At 34.5% G+C, this 14,792-nt stretch overlaps 1 protein-coding gene and 1 pseudogene across 3 annotated transcripts in view; one reads left to right on the top strand and one right to left on the bottom strand.

The window, feature by feature from the left end:
- Positions 1 to 14,792, top strand: part of Sec31 (COPII coat complex component secretory 31) — a 486,555-nt gene that overhangs the window by 416,071 nt on the left and 55,692 nt on the right. For all 3 annotated transcript variants that reach the window (XM_090403344.1, XM_090403343.1, XM_090403345.1), the window contains exon 21: positions 6,889 to 7,063. In XM_090403344.1, coding sequence (XP_090259470.1) covers positions 6,889 to 7,063 — 175 coding nt within the window. The remainder of the gene's footprint in view (positions 1 to 6,888; positions 7,064 to 14,792) is intronic.
- Positions 9,376 to 9,551, bottom strand: LOC150099540 (U2 spliceosomal RNA; annotated as a pseudogene).

The raw sequence follows: 14,792 nt of genomic DNA on the forward strand, positions 1-14,792 counted from the left end.
CAGAGCTTTTATAATCATAATGGGCTTGAAAGCCACTCTTATATCAGGAGATTGGCAATTTTAAGAGAAAGTTTGAACAATATAAGGGATGGAAATTGAGACTGTGTAAGCAAATGTCAGGGATCCGTTGTGGAGGAGTAGAAAATAGTAATTCTTTGTACCATTTTCTTAGAATATCCATTGCTCACTAATAGTTGGAGATGGGAATGTAATTCTTCTTTGAGTATTTCTTCATCTCCTTAATAGAGATTGCTCTTTTTTTTCAGCATATGTATAATACCTCATTTTTGCTATATATGGTACAATGAAGAGGAACAAAGGTAACAACCTGTATGAGTAGTCCAGTGGTATACATTGAGAGAGGCCTCCTTCTGCTTCTTTCAAAATTAAAACATATAGGAAAGGTAATTTTTCTTCATTTTCAAGTTCTAAAGTGAAATTTTATTTCACTTTAGAACTTGAAAGTCATATAACTCAGCCATGCTGTTTCCAGATTATAAATATGTCATCTACCAAAGTGATGTTTTGGATTTGTAGATAGCAGGAAATTTTTTTCAAAGTTATCCATGAATGAATAAGTCAATACATGGAGAAGATAGAGGGCTTCCCACTGCAAAGCCAGATAGCTGTTTCGAGATTTCCCATTCCATTGGAAATAATTTCAGTCAAAGTAATTTCTAAATAGTTGGGAAATGTCTGGGGGGAACAGGTCATTTACAAGTGCCATAACTTTGTCTACAGGAACATTTGTGAACAAAGATACAATATCTAGACGAATGTCTAGATATTGTCTAGAGAATGTCTGTACACCCCTTGAAGAAATTTCTGTCCGTTGGTAAGACAGAAATTTCTCTTAGTTTTTCTACAAAGTGTTGCGAGTTTCTGATGGAATCTATGCATCTGATGTGCTTCTGTAGAAGATTACCCAATTGTTTTGATAACAAATAAGTAGATAAGCTAATACCATCTGTGATAGGCTAAAGAGGAACATTAGTCCTGTGTACTTTGGGCGTTCCATATAATCGTGGAGTTAAGGGGTGCATAAATTTTTCAATCTTTTTTTAAGATCCATAGGTCACATTGTCATGTGTAAAAGGTTATTGGTTTCTTCATGGTTTGTCCAAGTAGGGTCATAATCTAATGGATTGGAAATAGAGGTATCAGAGAGTAAAAATAAAATTCTAGACATTCCTGTACACCCCTTGAGGGTACATGTCAGGAATTTGATGATGATGACATATAATTAGTTGTATTTATGATAATAGTTGAATTGCCTTTATCAGCCTTAAGTACTATGATATCTTTGTTCTTCTTTAAATTTGAAAGACCTCTTTTTCTAAGGAATTGGTGTTCTTTTTAGGAGGATGAGAAGAGAGAGAGAGAAGGATTACAGTCTTCAATCTAATGTTATTTGCAACTGGTCGAGGTAGTTAGTAAAGGGCCCTTTCAATGTTGCAAATAATACGTGGGGGGGTTGAAAAGTTCTGATGAACACCTAGAACAAAACTGATATAACCACAAGAAAGAACATATCTTAAAACCCTTTAACCCCCCTATGTTTCATCGAATTGTAATAATATGCTCTTTTTCTTTTAGGATATATAAGAAGACATGTCAGAGGTTTTGAAGAAATTCGAAGACACGTGCAAGCTGTCATCAAGTTTTTTTGCTGCAGGAAAAGTCTGACTGATTTTTATTAAACTTTGTGTGTGAGTTTAGGGGACTGTGCCCAGCATATCCAACAGTTGCCAGATGGGTGGCCAAGTTTAAAACTGGGCATCGTGAGACAACAGATGCCCCAGGTCAGGAAGACCTTCCACAACCATCACACCTGAAAACATTTTTGCAGTGCATGCCATGATCCTTGATGATGGACAAATACCAGCCAAAAGCATTGCAAAGACTGGGGATATCCAGGGAATGAGGTCATTATCCACCTACATCTGGACGTGCAGAAGCTCTCAGCGAAGTGGGTCCAAAAATGTTTGAATGCCCACCAAAACAGACAATGTTCTGAACATTTTCAGGATGAAAATTTTCTCTTACATAGCATTAAATTATTTAATTTGTCTGTTTTTGGAACTTAGAAAAATGTTGTTATAAGTAGTATTGATCATATTATCTAAACAAGACCATAGGTCAGCATCTATGCAATTTTTTTATAATGTTGAGCCCATACATAAGAGGTTGGTTGATCAACCTATAGTACAATCCACTACCATATATGGTAGTGGATTGGGAAAGGAGGAACTTGTTTACATTTGATTTGAAAGACTGTATATTCCTTGGGAAACAAAACAGGGGAAGACTGTTCCACAATACAGCAGTTGCAGGGATGAAGGAAGAGAAAAAGAAACATATTCTGTTTGTTTCAAGGTGCACTGTGAAGGGATGTTAAGTAGCAGTGCATGTGTTCCAACGAGCTTAGTACTAAGTGGAGGAATTATTGATGCTATTTCAGATGAGAATTTCCCATGGAAATATTTGTAGAATATACAGATTGCAGAAACTAAATGTCTTGCGAAAGTGAGGGGAGTGAGCTGGTAAGAGATGGGTTATTATTAAGTCTATTGCTTTCCTCTGTATTGAGTCAAGTATTTTGAGAGAGCTTTTAGGGCTCCACCCGCATATGTGAGAGTAGTTAGTATATAATGCAAATGAAGACACTGCTAATCAACTTAGTTGAGTGCATACCTTGTGGATTGTATTCTCTCGCGTAACATGGAACAACACTTTTCAATAGATCTATTTAGCTCTTCTAGAATAGAAACGTTCTTTTAAAAGAAACTTCAGAATTATATTATTGTTCCTACATCTTTTTAGAAATATAAGTTGATTCTAAAGTCAGGCTTTCTTTCATTTTAGTTCTAGTTTATGCACCTTTCTTTTTACTTCCCCCATCAAGTCTGTTCACAATGAGTATGTAGATTTTTCCACCAAAATATGAAAGTGACAAATGATAACTAACACTGGATTTAATATAGAATGCTGTAGAATTGTATCAAAAGCCTACATCTCCAGTACTTCAGTGTTGCATCACTATTGGTGGTTCTCTTCTCCTCTGACTAAATGTTCTAGGAAATTCTTTGAAGTTTTTATATAAATGCCAATGTAGACGCACAGAGTCTACAGCGCTATTGCATGTGCTCTTGTGGAATAGAATAGCAAACCATGGCTTTAGGATTTAAATCTGTGATGCACCCTTTCTATTTAAAGTATGGATCATTTTGTTGCCAAAATAAAAGGATCTGGCTCTGATACACTCCTCTCCTTCTTAACACACTTAAACAACCAACACCCCAGAATCAAGTTCACTCTGGAAAAAGAGGAAAACAACAGCCTCCCTTTCCTAGACACACTAGTCACCTGCCAGCCTGATGCAACCTTGGTTTTCTCAGTTTATAGAAAACTCACCCATACAGGCAGGTACATTCACCAACAATCCCATCCCCTCACAACAATATGGAGTGGTGAAAACACTATACAACAGGGCTAAACTTATCTGTTCTAACCACATGGCCCTAAACACTGAACTAAATCACATCCTTAACACTTTCTCAGCCAATGGCTACCCCCCCCCCCCTCCACAACAAGGATTACTCTAAATCCATCACCATTCCCTACATTCGAGACACCTTGGAAAAAATTACCAAAATCTTAAAAAACATGACTTGACCTCCTGTTACAGACCATACAGAAAATTGGCATCCCTTATCTGCTCCACTAAAGACCAACCACTTTCCCTAGACCTACCTGGTGTATCCCTTGCAGCTATAAACTGTCTTACTTTGAGCAAACAGACAGGACAGCGAATATCAGGATTTCTGAACATGAGGACTACATCTGTTTTCACAGGTACAGCCATTCTGGTCTTGCAGACCATGCTCTGGATACACCAAAGAATACGGTGGAAGAAAGCTACAGTAATACACCGTAGCAAATACAAATTCGAAAGACTATTTATGGAGTCGACCTCAGCTCTACGAAACTCTTAAACCTCAACAAATTTGGTTGTATGAGACTGTCCCAAATTTGGAAGGCTTACATCAGCAGAACTTCAGCCCAATGGCCAAGAACACCTACTTAGCCTGCTAGAGGGCACCATCATGACTTATAGGAGAACAATAGCTTCATCACTTCATTCTCAGTTACTGTGTTGTAGTGCCTACGTGCAGTGCCTTTTTTTTTTTTTTTTGTAAATTCCTTTTGAAGATGGCAAATCAGAAAACTTCGAAAATATTTATTAAAGTGTAATTTAATTTATATTCATATCTGCATTGTCAATTCCTTAAGTGATTTAGTAATGCATAACCAACATATAAGCCTGTCTACTAGAATTAAAAGAAACATATTTTTTAACATATTAAAAGAAAGACAAATACCAAATAATATCCTGAAAGCTATCACAAGTATATATGAAAATAATCAAATGCAAATAAGATTAAATCACGAGCAATCATATACGAGAGATATAAACCAAGGGGCCCAACAGGGATGTCCCCTCTCAGTGACTCTTTTTAATATCTACTTAAATGAAATAAAAATTTACATCAAGGAATTAAACTTTCTCCTACAGTGAACTTAAACATTCTCCTTTTTGCCGACGACCAAATAATACTTACAAATTCTGAAGATAACTTACAGAAAGCTATTTTAGATCTAAATGAGATAGCCAAAGATTATGGTATAATATCAACAGAAAAATCAAAAACTATGGCCTTTAAAGGACAAGATCCAGCAAGATCTAAAATAGTAATAAATAACAAGATCTTAGAACAGGTGAATTCATTTAACTACCTAGGATGTATGATCACATATGAAAATGAAAAAATGTAATTCTGGAGAACTGCAGCTGAAAGTACCATTGATAAGTTATTATAAACGTTACATGTATAGAGATTTATTTTGTTGTCTGTAAGAAAAAACTGTAAGCATTCTGAAAAGTGATTTTTAACTACAATTATGAACAATTAACAGAACCTTAATTTATAACAGTAAGTGAACATTTGAAGACAGACATATATGATTAGTTTATAAAATAATTCTCATTAAAGTAATTATCTTGAATAAAGTTCTTTGAAAAGAAAAACAAAAAAGTCTGTCAGTTAAATGTTATCTGCTGTAAAATCTCATTTCTTTGGGTTGTGGTCTATTGTATTTAGCGAGGAAGAGATAAAAAGGAAATGGGGCATGCAGTGAGAGGTGACTGCCCACACAGAGAGAACTCAGTCTCCTGTCCATATGTGACCTCAACAGTTCCCTCTGTAGTCACAGTATTTGGTCTCCCTCCAGTCATGAACTATCAAACTATGTGGTTGCAGGAGTTGATGCTAGCTGATCGGGAATCTTCCAGATTTGTTACTAACTGGTTCGGTCCCATGTACTAACCAGCAGCCAGCTTGTGAAACCATTTTACTGTTGTGCATTTGCAGCAGTAAAATGGGGGGGTCTACACCCTCTAGGTGAGATTAGTATGTTATTGAGAATATCACTCTCACTGCATGTGGGAAGAGTGGGGAGGATAGAAACCAGAACCCTTGCACTAGTGTCTAATAAGCAAGGTGGCAGTATTTTATCGAATGATGAAAGATCTCTATCATCTAGAGGTCTAGTCCAACTAGGGAAGATATACTTTCATGGTAGCAATGCTTGCCAGGTTTGCTAGAACCCCATTTGTGGAAACAGGCTATACTGCGAGAAGGTGGAGATGAATAGGCAAAAGATAATTAGTTATCACTTCACTGTTAGTAAGTTCAAAGTTATGTACTTTGGCACTGCGAGATATCCAACAGCATATCATGTTGGTGGTATTATGCTTGAGGTAACTGACAAGGCCAGAAATCTTGGAGTTATTGTGGATAGAAAGTTAGTGCAACCTTAGTGCCACTCACTTCTAGTGAGCTGGATGTTTCTTTCCCACATAGGTCACATAGAAAAAAATTGCAAATACAGCACAAAGGTAATTGGTATGTTGAAACAAACATTGACATGTAAGGATAAGGAAGTCATTTTGCCACTTTACAAGACCTCGATACTACTGCACCTGTATTGTACGCTCACAGTTCATAGAGCCGGGTTTGGCAGATTGTCAAGAATAGTCATTTCATGATGAAGGAAAGAAAGAAATAAAGGATGCACGAATTAGTAGTCACCAACATGCGAAATCACGTGCTTTATACATAAAATTTTCCAACTGTTATATAAGCAAAATAGTTACCGCTTTAAAAACTACAATGTTCATAAAAGAAAAGTTAATTTTTCGATGTGTAATAATAAACAACTCGTCCCACAAGACGAATTGATTACCCTATTATCAGAATGGATTCTCCTTCTTCTGATATGCGCACAAGTGTCGAAAGGTCTCTCATCTGTGAGCGTACAGTACTCCTGGGTTCCAAAGGAATAAAGAAGCTGCAAAGAGGAGTTACAAAGATGTTAGGATTATGGAATGTAGATTATGAGGATAGATTTAGAGTATGTTAATTGTCAACATTGCTGGGTGGGGTGGGAGGGGGAAAGATGGGATGATACGATAGAGGTCTATAAATTTTTGAGAGTGCATTATAGAATATTAGTTGATAATATTTTTCATTATGTGGAAGGTGAGGAGAGGACAAAGGAGCATTCCTGGAAGTTTGTGTGGAGTTAAGATAGGGATAAGAACTAGATTTTTTCCTCACAGAACCATGAGCGTGTCGAACAATTTGCCTGCTGAAGTGGTGAGTATATCTAGTCTGAATGAGTTTTAAAAAAAGGTGTGACGTCTGGTGTGGATGATGTATGGCTTCCTTCAATGAGTCTGACTCCCTGGAGATCTTAATAATAATATTAGTTCTGCAGATTTAAATATATGTTATGCATTAATAGAAAGTACACCCTTATTCTTAGGTCATAATTTATCTCAGCGATATCCTAAACATCTTCATGATCCAAGTGTATATTCTGAGCCTGCATATCCCCCATCCTACTATCAATCTGCTGCATTTCCAACATCACAGAGTCAGCTGGGATATGGACAGCAGCAATTTTCTCAACCACAGAGTTATTTTACAACAGAACAAAGGTAAGTATTTAGGTTATTATTTATTAATTTGTGTGTATAAAAAACATTTTCCTTAATCATATTTTTTAAAAAAAAAACAGGGAAAAAACATCTATTCTGTAGATCTTTCATTCAACAAAAATGAAACTAGTCAGGAACTTTTTTTTTTAAAAGATGGAGAATGTGACCTCATAAAATGGTTAGTTTCTACTCTGTTGAATAGATTTCTGATGAAATTTATTATTTGGAATTTACTAAATTTTCAACAACATAATCAGTTTTAGTATAAATTGGGGAATAAAAAAAGTACATCAAAACGAATACCCTGTTTATAAGATATTACCAATAGTTATAATGGTTCTGTTTTCAATAGTGAGTTGAAATGTTGCACATGGGCTTTTAAAATCATTCATAGCAGATTTATAATAAGTAATACGTACTATAATAAGTAAGAAAAAAACAGTTTTGATTATTGGGACTTTTTTTCAGGCTAGCCTTATAAACTTAACACATCTCTAGATAGATTTAAATCCAAAGGCTGTAGCTGGTCTTTGGAGAAGCAGATGAGGGTTGCTAGCTTTTTGTGTGGTTTATAAGTAGTCACAAGATTGTGCTTTTTTAAGGTCATGGTCACTGTTTCTGAGACACCACAAATATAAGGGATGGTGGCCAAGATCTTAAAAAAACACAATCTTGTGACTACTTATAAACTACACAGCTAGCAATCCTTATTACCCCCCCCCCCCAAACCATCTACAATCTCTGGATTTACTTGGAATGTACCAGGTACCCTGCAACTTCAACCATTCATACTATTGCCAAACAATCAGGAAAGCCAATATCCGTATATCCGAGCACCAAGATTACATCTGTTTCCACCACCATGGCCACTCAGGATTAGCAGACCATGCCATGGATACCCGGCACAGGATCCATTGGAAAAAAAGCCACCTTACTTCACTGAAGCAAATTTAAATTTGAGAGGCTTTTCCTCGAATGTGCTGCAGTTCTTACTGACTAATCAACCTAAACAAATATGGTTGTATCAAACTGCTTCTTCTATGGGAAACCCTCATCGGCAGACAGCTCAACAGCCAAGAACACCCAACCAGAGCCATTAGGTAGCATAGTTATACGACTTTAGGTCAACTGTATCTTTCCTGTTCCATTTTGTTACTAAGTGTGCTCTTGCACATGTTTAATGCAAGTGTATTAACCCATGAAGTTGTCAATTTAACTTTGCCTAAACATAGGCAGTAATTAAATAATTTTAGTTACTTCTAGTGTATGTTGTTAATTTCCTTAAGCAACACGATGCCAAGGTTTGTTTTTAGATATAGGATGGCTGTAAGTCGTATTTTTCTGTCCTATTTTGCAGGATGAAAAACCCTGTCATCTGCATGAGACTGACTAACTCACCTTTAATTGAAGCCTTGATAAAGGTTCTTCTCAACCTAGATGGGATTCTAGCCCAAGTCTTTCCAGCCAAAGAGTGTCATTGAAAACTGAATGGGCTGCTGAGGCTCTGTTGTTAGTATTTTTGCTTCAGAATATATATAGCTGCTTTTGGATTGGTAATTGTTATGACAAAGATTTTTAGGAAATGTTTTCAGAGCTTGTGTGCTTATATTATTGGTTCAAACTCTCTAGCCCTCACAAGAAGATAGCTTTAAGCTCATTAGAAGCAAGTGGTACAAAAGTACACAGTTACCATGAGCTGCTCATCCAACTTCTGCCCGTGCCAAAATGTTAGTAGTATTTCCTTTAAAAAAATGTATGTCCTGTTATATTTTCACTTTATCACTGTAGATACAAACTACAAGATAATCCAGTAATAGTTCCTTTACTAAAAGTAGAGGAATCAATGAATTATCTTAAGTTGAGTATGGATAAATAATTTTAAATATGCCATCTATGTGATAACTTGACATGGGATATCTTGTATATGAAGAAAATTAGAAACTTTGAATCAGTAATGTAAACATCCCCGTTCTGAAAATGTGTTAGTACAACTGCAATGTTGCGAATTTAGTATTCATAAATCTGTCATGGTACTTCTCATTTAATCACTTATAAAAGAGTATTCAGTTCAGTTTCACTATATTTATTCTGTATACCATGCACCCCCATCCCTTCTCTCCCCCCCCTCCACTTGAAATACCTGCATTGACTATTTATTATCTTGTAGTCTGCATCAGAGTTCAGTACAACAAGATGAGATAATTTGCATTTGACAGTCAATGTGTTAAAAGGTTTGGTTATCCTCCCAGTAATATATGTTTAATTCCTAAGCAACCCTTAGGTCAGCCAAGATATATAAAAGGTTGAGAAGTGATACCCCAAGGAGACTAAGGTTATACAATACCAGGCTACTTGTTGCAAAGGTGGAGCAAGCCTTAAGCACTTTGTCCCCATCCAACAGTTAGTTTTATATCTTATTGCCTATATCAGATATTAAGCTGATAACATATACTCTACTCTTATCCTAGCAAAAAGGCTGAGAGGCAAAAAGATCTTGTCGGTCAAGATGTTAAACTGATTTTTAGAAGGTGGGAATGAGTTGCCCTGGTGTTGCACTACTTCTAGGATCAGCTCTGTCCATCACGGAAAAATGAAAAACATATATAAACTGAAACAAAAGTTCCAGGAAAAAATACATATCCTTATTACATATAATAAAGTAAAAACAAAAACATAAAGTTAATATCAAACATGAATTTGAATAATATTTAAATACAACGCTTGGGGGGGGGGGGGACCTCAAGCTATCAAAAGAGAAATTAGGAAATATTTTATTTAATGCCACAGGTGTGCTTGGCATAAAACATAAAAGAATTTATTTGGAAAGGTTTTAAATTTTTGTGTGTGAATCCCTCCTGCAAGACCTATAGTTCATTAGTACTATGAATTAGGCTAAGGGTTAGATAATCCACCTAAAGTCATCAGTTAGATGGATTGTCTCACACCAGGTAATCTCTTTTCTTTCTGTATCAACTTCACTGCTGTCACTGCTTATTTCATTTAGCAATCTTTCAGAGTAATTATTCCAGGCATCTAGGATATCTTTATGTTCGGTTTTCATGTTATCTTTATTAATTTTGATTTCTTTTTTTACAGAACTCTTCTCTATTTTTAAGCTTTTTCAGAATATTTTGCCATCTTCCTGATATTTATTTTCTGTGTTCTTACCAAAGTCTTAAGGAAGTTTTGTTTAGTTTTATTTAGCTAAGTTTTACCAAGTGCTTGCTTTATTACATTTTTCTCTGTATTCTCAGAGCACAGGCTCATTTACTTGCCAGGAATTTTTGATATGCTTTCATCTTTTCCTTAATTGTCTGTTTAACTTTAAGTCCACCATGGGATTCTGATTTTTTTTTTTGTCCTTATAGAGAATCTTACCACATGCCTCTCTTTGACTAAATCAATCAGTGTGTTCTTTGAGGTCTGCCACTGAATCTCCAAGATTTGGTTCTATTTTTCAAACTCTTTCACTCAGAAGAATTATTGATTGACCATATTAATTACTTGGAACTCCTCTGTGACATAATCACATAATGAATTTATATAATAGGGGATAGAGAGGATATTTAATTGAAGTTTATAACTTAGTTCAGAGTATACATAAGCAACAGAAGTTTGCTGTAGTTGACCGAATCATGTTGGAAATAATAAAGGTAGAACAAATATGTAAAGTTCCTTTTTTTTTTTTTTTTTTTTTTTTTTTTTTTTTTTTTTTTTTTTACTCTTAGGAATTATTAGAAAGCATCAAGAATGAAATTTCCAAAAAAAATTGACTTTGATATGTTCAGAGAATTAAACGGTAGTAAATGGAAGATATTTAATGGAAGGAAACCAATGCAAAATGGGGGTGACTTCTTATATACATAGGTTAATGTTTAAATTTATCTGTAGCAGTAAATTTCATAATAAACTTAGTGTCAAGTGGATAAATAAAAGAAAACATATAAAAAGAGTATTGATCTGATAAAACAATTATTGAGTATGATAGATTTTTGTTAATTATTTGCTGTTAATTGAAGATCACATAGCAAAAATAGTTTGGAACACCAAGATTAATCCAGAAAGCTTTTATAGATATATAAATAGGAGATAAGGAAAATAGAAATTGAATCATAACCATTTCATCTGGTTATTAAACATAACCAGATGAAGGGGAAAAAATAAAATAAAATACTACTTGAAGGACGAAATTTATGAAATAGCATAATACCGGAGGAGAGAAGTCTTAAACCACTTGGCATTGAAAATGTTGAAGGTAGGGATGACATCTTTCCCTTTGTAGTAAATAGATATATGTCAGAGTTAGTTAATCCTCTTTTGATCATTTTCACTGAGTCACTGAGATTGGCAATAGTTCCTGCTGATTGGTTTCACGGATCATTCCAAATCTTATGATGGGTGAGTCATGACATAATGTGGAAAATCATAGATAAGTGAAAATCTTTTTAGTGATATGAATGAAGTGATGGAAAACTTAATTAGGGGGAAATAAACCAAGGTAATGGCTGTAAAATGATTTATTTTGATTTTAATGAAGCCTTTGATAGTTTTCCACATCAACCCTGGGTGTGATGGATAAGAAATTGGTTGACTGATGAATGACAGAAAGTAGTGTTTAGAGGAGAGTCTTCAAATAGCACATGTTGTTAAGAGTGCAGTACTACAGGTTCAGTGTTGCAACCCTTGTTTAGCATATTCATAAATGATTCCAGTTTGAATATTAAGAATAAAATTTCTTTCTTTTCCAGTGATATAAAAAGTTGTTGGAGTAGTCAGTTCGAATGACTTAAGTTCTTTACAATGTGATCTTAAAATACTGGAAGAGTAAGTGGGAAATTAGGGTTTAAATTTTAATGTTAATAAATGCCAGCATATAAGTTGAATGGGCAGTCTTTAGAAATAATTGAACACAAAAACTGTGGACGATAAGGAATTTTAGTTCTGAAATTGTATTGGTAAGCTACAGTCTCAGCAGATTGGAGGATTAATTAAATGGTACTTCACTTGTTGGAGAAAGGAAGCAATAATACAATTATGTAAGTCTTTAGTCAGGCCAGTATTGGATTGTGTCTCCCAGCTTTACTCACCAAGGTTTTTAATAGATATTAAAAACTGATGCAACCCTTCTACATACTCAGAGAAGATTGAATATGATAGTTGTATCATGTTGTGAGACTTATTGGTCTAATGAATTTATCTAACTGGAGATAGTATATTTAATTGTTGATAAGTTAGTTCAGGGGTTTACATAACATAGCAGAAGTTTTGCTGCAGTTGATTGAATCATGTTGGAAATAATAAAAAGTGAGGAAGAGAAGAGATAGAACAAATATACAATGTTCCTTTTTCACTATTAGGATGTAAAATATTTGGAATGGCTTTCATCAGCAGTCATAGAAATGGTAATTGATGTAACTTTAAGACAGAATTAATTATTATGGCTGATTTGGTTATTGAACATTATGATATTGTTGTGTCTGTGTATAAATATGAATGAAAAAAAAAGTAAATGAAAAATAAAAGGTGAGAGAAGGAGAAGATGATAAGCTGAACAGATATACATAGCAATCCTATGTGCTGTGAAATTTATGGTACACAAATGTTTTATTAATTGGTATATAGTTCACCTATTTTTTTTTAAGCATTGAGTTAGTCTTTGACTGTGGTTGTAAGGTTGGTTTCTCTGAGTGCTCAGATTTTCCTCTCACAAACATAAAACCAACCTTGAATACATTTGTTTTAATTATGTGTCTATTGTAGTATAAATATGAATTTGGATAATTCATATTCATGAGTCTTTTGTTGGAAAGCCAATAATTATGTTCCATTTACACTCTTGACTATATTACATTTCCCAATAATGTATTGTTTGAATTTCTAGCAGACATGCACTCCTATCTAGATAATAGTCACTGTTTATATATAATTATATCCAGTTCCTTTTGGATTGTTTGCTTTCTTTGAATGTTTACTCTTTGTTTAAAACATTAAAACATATGATGCTATATGAGATGTCTAATGAAATATTTGTATGCTGTTATGAATAGTTTATATTCTCTTGTTTTGTTTAACATGTTCCAGTATGGAGAATCCAAAGAAATCAGTGTAACTTGTTAAGACTACAAAAATAGTTTGTTACAGTGGATAATTTGCTGTAGTAATGATATATATATATATATATATATATATTCTTTTAGAATATATTGTGCCTGTGGGACTTTGATTAGGACTCCTTTTTAGTAGTTTATGATTAAAGAACAACTCAGTAGTGGAAAATGAAAAGGAATAATAGTGCACACAGTAGTCCAATGTGCAATTTTTTAAACAGTGCAGTAAGCCGACAAGAACTGCATTATTTCCTTAATGTTCTAGAACTGCTAGTTGACACAAACTAGCAAACTATTTGTCATAAACTAATCTTAGGAGGAAAGACTTGACTTTGTAGGTTACAAATCTCCTTAGAGTAACCTACAAAGAGTGAGTTATATGGGACTTGATCAAAGAGTTTGTAAAGTTATTATTATAAGTTGAATTTTATGGATATTTTTGACATATTCCCAGGAATTGCATACTGGAGAACATTGTTTTAAAATGAAGGGTCAGTATGCATTAAACTTAAATATTCTTTAATGGAAGAGTAGTCAGTTGTTGGTATAAACTTTGATAAAGTATTACAAAAAATGATCCCTACTTTTTTCAAAAGGGTTCTCAGCTCACCTTCCCTCATCCTCAGTAATACACACATCACTAGACAGGATGAACTCTCTTCCCTTGGACTGATGTTTACCTCCAAGCTCTCTTGGCACAAACACATCACATCAATTGCTTTCTCAGCTTCTAAAAAACTAGGCATTCTAACAAACCACCCAAGCTACTTAACCTTATATAAATCCAAAATCTGCCCATCCTTAGAATACCATTTGAAATCAGATAATGGTGATAGTAGAATTCCTTGGGAAAAAGTTGATGTCTAGCTTAGAGTCCCTGCAGTTGGAAACATAAAGCTCACATTTGGGATGGTGCACCTAAAACCTTCTTAAAAATTCTTGATGCTGTACAGAGGGGAGCAATTCAGCTCATAGATGACCCCCTCCCTCACAAGCTCACTTCAAACTCTATCTTACAGACACAGTGTTTCAGCTCTGTTTCTTCTACAGGTACTTCCATAGTCACTGCGCCAGGTGAATTAGCAAACATCATTTCCCCACTTACTGTTAGACCTGTTAAAACAAGAGAAGCAGCTGTCCAACATCCCTTTATAGCACAACTACAAACTCATCAAACTTTCCTCATAATGCTTCTCCTCCTCTTCATTTATTTCTTTTGACCTCTGCACTTTGGAATAGCCTTCCCCAACTATTTCAACCTACAGTTCTTTAAGAAAAATGTCAATAGATTTCTTCTGTGTTTACCAACTATTTCAACCTACAGTTCTTTAAGAAAAATGTCAATAGATTTCTTCTTTCTCAATCATTATCTGCACATGACACTGATGTGCCCTGTGAATATCATTTATACTAAATTAATTTTATAAAAAAATTAGTATAAACAGTAAATTATATTTTAATTTGTGCATTAAATTGGATTTAATAATTAGGATCTGATCTGCTCTATAATTTAGTTTCCTGCACCCCATTAGATTTACATTGGCCAGTTGTAAAGATTTTTTTTTTTTTTCTGTTCAAATTTTATAATTTTTTTAGAGAACTGTTTCTGTATTGTGTTACAA

Source organism: Typopeltis vanoorti, chromosome 14, assembly GCF_054136105.1.
Source record: "Typopeltis vanoorti isolate ZY-2024b chromosome 14, IOZ_Tvanoo_1.0, whole genome shotgun sequence".
NCBI classification, from domain to species: Eukaryota; Metazoa; Arthropoda; class Arachnida; order Uropygi; family Thelyphonidae; genus Typopeltis; species Typopeltis vanoorti.